At 40.6% G+C, this 7,140-nt stretch overlaps 1 protein-coding gene across 1 annotated transcript; it reads left to right on the top strand.

The window, feature by feature from the left end:
- The first annotated feature begins 1,175 nt into the window (after positions 1 to 1,175).
- LOC144761526 (olfactory receptor 8U9-like) lies at positions 1,176 to 2,132 on the top strand. Its single transcript, XM_078646850.1, has one exon. The coding sequence runs from the start codon at positions 1,176 to 1,178 to the stop codon at positions 2,130 to 2,132; it is 957 nt and encodes a 318-aa protein (XP_078502976.1).
- The last annotated feature ends 5,008 nt before the right edge of the window (positions 2,133 to 7,140 follow it).

The following is a 7,140-nucleotide window of genomic DNA, read 5'->3' as shown; positions in this document are numbered from 1 at the left end:
ATTATTTTAGGGTGTCTGTGATGTTAGTGGGGGCACTGTGGGTTAGCAGCAGCTCCTCCTGTGAATGTTATTGTCACTGGCCTTCCAATCAGTAGTATACTTTTGTACTCTATCGTTTAGCGTGCATATGGTTGTAGAGTTTGGGTGTGTATTTTTATTGTGGGTGGGTGAGTGGGTGAAAGTGAAATGAGTCACTGATAAATGAATGGATGCATGTGTTCAAAGATAAGTGACTATTCAATTCAATTAGCTTTATTCAATCCATAAAAAAATATAAAAGCACAAACATATGTGTCAAAAATAGAAAAAACGAAATATTTAATTTGATTGAAACATTGCAGTAGCATTATAAATTATCCAAAACTGCACATTTCAAACAATTAAATCATTACCAGGCAGACAGTGCAGATAAATAAGTGACTAAATACATGCATGATTAGGTAATGATGTCCTAAAGCCAACAATCAGTAGTGGAAGTAAGTAAGTGAATATTACTCAAATCTCCATCAGTCCCTTTATTCATTGCAAGAAAGTGGCTTTCCCACTGAATTCTGCCGGCGCCAGTTCATTCCACATGATAGATTTAATCTCATCCAAGCAATGCAGTGGAGTGGTGTGGCTCACTGGTTAGAAGCGGCAGACCCGTAAGCAGAGGACGGCACGGGACCAGGGTTCGATTCCCGACGCGGCAGGGTCGTGGACCAGGGTCAGCGGGGTCAATAATTCACGCCTCGGTGCCTACTCCAGTCAGGGACCACACTCGGCAACTCTGGGCATTAGCTTGCCTCATCTTCACAACGGCCCCCCAGACCGCCGGGGATGCTTGGTCACACCTTAGAGATACCCATTAGGGACCATCTCTCAGGGTGAGCCAGGACGGGTTCCCCAGCGGTCGAAGCACGGAGATACTCCTCTGGGAGTTGATTCTAGCGCTATATAAACCCACAATTAATTAATTAATTAATGTATTGAATGGCTTTTTTGATCTCCTGTGCCAGGCAAAAATTTGATTCAATACTGAAATGCCACTTTAAATTCTAATTCAGAGTTATTTTTGCATGCAATGCTAGTTTCTGTAATAATACTTCAACAGATTTCAGGTCTTTGTATGACAAATGTCCTTACAGCCTTTATTTATATAGTTCCTTCTCTTAGCAGGTATATCATCTCTATGAATGAAAGAAGAAAATAGAACCACAGTAACAACATTCATCCTGCTTGGGCTCACTGATGATGCAAGACTGCAGACTCCACTCTTTGTGCTCTTTCTTCTGATCTACATCATCACTCTGGTGGGCAACATAGGAATCATGACTTTGATCCGGATATCACCACGTCTTCAAACCCCAATGTACCTCCTCCTCAGTAATTTGTCCTTTGTTGACCTGTGCTATTCCTCAAATATCATGCCCAAATTTCTGGCCAGCTTCCTCTCAGCGAGAAATTCTATTTCACTTCCTGGGTGTGAAATACAACTGTTTTTGTTCTTTTGCATGGGAAGTCTGGATGTCTTCCTCTTGGTGGCTATGGCATATGACCGGTACATTGCGATCTGTAACCCACTGCTTTACACCGTCATCATGACCCATCAATCTTGTATTTCTCTTGTCCTTGGTGCATATCTCCTTGCAATGTCAAATGCCATGGTACACACAGTGTCCACCTTCAGGCTGTCCTTCTGTGGGGATAATGAAATCACCCATTTCTACTGTGACATCCTTCCACTGCTGAAGCTCTCCTGCACAGACACCTCCATTAACGAAGCACTGCTGTTTTTTTTAGCAGGTAGCCTTTTATTAGCATCCCTGGTAATGATCCTCATCTCCTATGTGTACATCATTTCCACTATCCTGATGATCCACTCTTCAGAGGGGAGACTAAGAGCCTTCTCCACATGCTCCTCGCACTTTTCATGTGTTCTGCTGTTCTATGGAACCAGCATATTCATGTATCTCAAGCCCAGCTCCAGCTCCTCCCTGGCCCAGGACAGAGTGGCTTCAGTCTTTTACACTGTGGTGATTCCCATGCTAAACCCCTTGATCTATAGCCTCAGGAACCAGGAGGTCAAAGAAGCCCTGAGAAAGGTAGCAAGGAAAGCATGTGTGTGTGCAGATGAAAGTCCACTGTGTTGATAAGCCAAATGGTGATCCTGTCTTACAGAATACTGGAATATATATATGGTCAATTTATAATGCATCAGCAGACTCTTGTATCACTTAACATCTTCTCTTAAATGAACACCGTTTCTTCTTCTACTGCACACTAACAGCCTGAAGAAGAGAAGTGATTGATCTTCAAAGCTTATAAACAGCATCCACTTTAACATAATAAATGTATTGCATGTTGACTTTCTTATTTTTCAAAATGTACCTTTCTTCTAGCTACCACCTCTTTACACTTTTCCCCCGATGTTTGATAACAAGCTTAGATGAGAAACATCCAATATCATAAAATTGCCTCCTTGTCAATTAATTTTGTGGGTGTATGAACAGGGCCTCTGTCAACGGCACAAGACCGCTATTGTGATGACACATAAACATGTCTGGGAATGGTGTTATAGAAGTGTGATTGTGGTGATTGAAATGCTTTACATGGAAGGACATCTAGATTTTATCCACGTTTGAACCAACTTTGCTTTCTCTTCATACATGGCTTAGTGGATTTAATAACACAATGTATTCAGGTATCAGTATTACAATCATATATCCTGGTATTTATCCCCCCAAAAAATCTAAATAGAGCCTAACTTTTTTGTTTGAGATAATTGGATTTTTTTCATGATTACGTTTTCTACCTTTTCTTTCTCATGTAAATTGTCTCATATATTATTCAAATTATTTTGTGTGCTCCCAAGTGACTGCGAATGTTTGTGTTGCTTTACCTGTTTCATGATTTATGCCACACACACTCGCTAGTGCCAAGAAATACAGGAGACTTGGTTTATTAGATATAGAATTTATAGCCATATACAGCATCTGCAAATTATATTGTGGTGGTTGCTTGCCCATTGTGGGAAATCAGAAGCATTTTCTTCAAAGGTGCCACTATGTCCTGAGTAGAATATTCATATTATTGGGACTCTAGGTGAGAACATCAAGTTGTGGTTGTTAGAATCCATTCCCTCTCGGAAATGAAGCACTTTAATCCAGCAATTCACAGTGCAGCAGTCCTCACATGGGCTAACCACCATTGAGTCATGTGATTCTCATGGAAAATGGACCTTGGAAAAAAAGCACTAATTGACATAGAAAGACAAGCTTTGGTATCTCATCGGTTGACTTCTGAAGACACCATGACTTGGTTTGAAATCACTGCATATAGGGGTACAATGAAATTGTGCACTTTAATAATCTTGGAGTGAGTGGGCACTTGAGGTGAGTTCCATGTACATTACACATATTGTGCCAAATTTATCAGAGATTTGCATCGCCCTTGTGCTATGCAATTGGGCACATGAGCGATGCAAATTAAGTTAGATTTATAAAGCCTTGTGTGGCCTTGCGTGGCTTGATAAATATAGAGTAACGCAACACAGTGCATTTCACTGCATTGCATTACTATACCCAAGGGAGGCATTCTAAGGGTGGAGTGTGGGTGTTCACCGGATTTGGAGCATTACCAGATTGTCCATTATTGCTAAACCTGGGAATGCATCAAAATGCTAACCATCCTAGGTGAGGCATACCAAGGAGATTATCACCTCATATCTTTCGCTTTCTGCCTCAGAGGATTTTTTTTGTGCAGGAAGGTGTGCCTTCCTGAAAAAAAACAATTGTGCTTAAAATGCAGGCACCCTTGCGCCATGGTGCAAGGGTGCAAGGGTGCATGCGTTGGTTCAAGGCAGCACATTGTGCGCCACCGCAGGGATAATACAGGAATGCACCATATAATGTTAAATACAGCACACAATATTACTTCCCTTTCTTATCATGTGCAGCAAGGGGACTTGCTGTGCTGCATGAGTTTTTGATAAATGTGTCCCATGTTTGCTGAGCTAATTCTGTCTGTTGGCTAACTCCACTTCTTATCGCACTGCGGTCATAAGAATAGTGAAAGACATCTGCGCTGACAGAGAAACTGGCAGTCTGAAAATGTTTACTAACAAAAAAAAAATAATCGGATGATGCACTGAGCTAGGAAACAAGACAACAATCAATTCGATTCGATTCAAAAACTTTATTTGGCTAGACAAAACGACCATGAAAGTGCTTACAGCCATCACACAAGGTAAAAAGCAATTAGAGCAATACAATCAATGAATTCCTTTAAAATATCATCGCATAACATAGACAGACAATCATAAGCCCTAGACGAGATCTAGCACAATACATTTCCTTAAATAAATAGCTTTCAAAATAAAAATGGCAACACTGAAAGACACAAATTGATCATTTAGTGCAAGCAAAAATGTCAATGCATCTTTGTAGTTTCTTATATACTGTGTAATAAAAAGGGGTTTCAGATATTGACATCATATCTCCTCATAACATGTTCAGAATAGAATAAAGTTCTGTGTGCTATGCTTACTCATTCCATCACAAGGACAAGGAGTTTTGTCAGAGGGATAAGATTTCATCTTCGGTAAGGCAACCACATGATAACTTGAGACAGTGTGTAAAGAACTGGTGCCAATAAAGAGTTGGACTCCTAAGAGAGCCATCCCTTTGGCCCCTTGGTACTCTGACCATCTTAAACTTCAAGAAATTGGCCTGTAAAAAGAGAGAACGGGCCTGGAGGAGAGGGTATGGTAGCGACAATAAAGTGTCATATAAAGGAGACATGACCATGTGCGTTCCGTCTGCAGGAAGAAGGGGAAAGATCAGCAGTAAGCTTTAATAAATGAGCGAAAACTGTTGTTCAGTGTCCTGTGGAACAAAACAGGAGCTGAGGTGAAGTGACCCCTCCTGCCTCTATAGAACACCATTAATAAGGAAGGGATAGAGGATAACAATGTAGCAGTATATTGGTCATCAGCTGAGGAGGTGATGCTAAAATGTGTATCCTAACTTCAGGCTGATGGTGCAATGAGGTATGGGGCAAAGCTCTAATGACTTGACATATTTTAAAAACCTAAGACACACATGGTGTCAGCCAGTTATTAATAACATGTGTTGTGGACTAACAGAGATGTGTGATGAAATATGGTTGGCCATTAGATAACATTTGCCCTACTATGTATAATAGTTGCTGATTTGTTTACAACATTCATAATCATTATAAGGCACATGATTTGTAGATGAATCGAGCCTAATAGGTAATCATATAGATGAAATACCAGCCATTGTGGCTGCGCGCACTGATTTCAGGGTGCATGGCAGGGTTCTGAATATACTAATACAGTAAAGAGATTCTCTAACAGGTTTGTCTGATTCCATACATTCACTCCTACTTGACCATAACTCATTAGAACAGGCGGGAGAGACACCTGCCAGTTTATTGTTTTCCTTATTAGGTCACACTATCCTTTTAGGGATTAGGGAATCTACCTGGTGTGATCCCAGTAATTTTCGGGGAACCCAATGCTGTGATCAGAACAAAAAGATGGCACTTATTCTACTTTATAAAACAAATTCATAGTGTGAAACAAATTGAGAAATTCGATGAGACATAGCCAAATTACCATTCTATAACGATAACATAATTATTGTTGTTTCTGGAGAAACATCTTAGTGGTTTGATTCAGCCATTAGCTGGCAAGATCCCTGTTTGTAACTGCAGTACATTTACCTTTTCAACTGACGCAGCAGGAAATAGCTCATATTTGAGGTTTCTGAGCAGGGTGCAAGAGAGTTAAATGCGATCCCTAAAAATCTGCCAAACTCCAACCATCAACCTGCTTCGGAATAAAAACTCTTGATGCATCACATCATTATAAATCACAGGTCCTACAATAGTTGGTCCCTGATTATTAGCAGGGGTAATTACCGCCTGCTAGGGTAAATGGTGTATGTCCGATCACAACTTAAAAAACGCCTGTAATATTTACGCATGCACTTAATACAACATGTCTGTTGTCCATGTGCGCTTTTTGAATGAAACTCTAATAACTTGTGTGGTAAATACCATCCAAACGCAAGTATGAGAGGTAATTATAAACCAGTGGAAAATACCACCTTAAAATACATCCAGAAAAAATAAGGTGACAGACATTGATGTATGTGCAGAGAATAAAAAATAAGCTGCAAAACAGTACGAAAAAACAGGACCAGCTTAATAATGCAAAAACACAGTAGGGCATATTATCAATACACATATAGCCGCTTTTTCGGCACATAGCACAGAAAACGCTGCGATTTTTATAACGCACAATCATCAAGGTAGCGCTAACATGCATTAGCACATGTTAGCTGCCGTTTTTCGTAACGCTTAGAATCTTTACGATATACATCACTAATTAGATGCAAAGTAGGCGTTCCTTCTTCAAAAATCATGAATAAGGTTGCAAACATGCCATTGCGGTATTAACAACGCGGCCAAGGAACCGCGAAGCGATATTAAAAGCTGCGCTAACTGCGGTTATTGCCGGTTTCTTACATCTGCTTAAAACCTGACTAGGATATGTTTTGTATGGGAGGTGGATCGTCTGGTTAGGTCCACACTCCCCTATTATCAAGCATTTCATGAGCGCTGTAAAATCCTATATGAATTTCACGCGCTAATCCTGTTATTTGGCTTCTATACCTGCCTTTTAGCAAAATGTTGATGATACGTCGCTAACACAGCGATGTAATACAGCGATAATGTAAAACGCTCTAAGCTCGATTTGCGATGATTATAGCATGGCCTTGGTAATATGCCCCAGTACATGCACTGATCGAGTTGAAGCCAAAAAAATCTCTCGCTCCCCTGAAGCCCGTATAGGTTCATTGCAGCAGCTCATACTTCCATTCTGTAGAACACCACCATGGTTGCAGCACTGCTAGACCACTATCCCATGCTGTTCAAGATCCATGCTCTGGTACAACAAACCATGCAGCATTAGGATGGAAATCAGGCCACCAATCAATGACTTCCAATGGTACAGCAATGTAGGATTAGAGCCAGAATTGACAAAGAAAAGCTAGAACCTACAAACACGAGTCAGTTTGAGATCCAGAGGTTGTACATGCTGGACATGGGCACCATACAAAACATATTTTC

Source organism: Lissotriton helveticus, chromosome 1_1 (genome assembly GCF_964261635.1).
Source record: "Lissotriton helveticus chromosome 1_1, aLisHel1.1, whole genome shotgun sequence".
Classification (NCBI taxonomy): Eukaryota; Metazoa; Chordata; class Amphibia; order Caudata; family Salamandridae; genus Lissotriton; species Lissotriton helveticus.
This window is presented reverse-complemented; position numbering and strand designations above follow the sequence as displayed.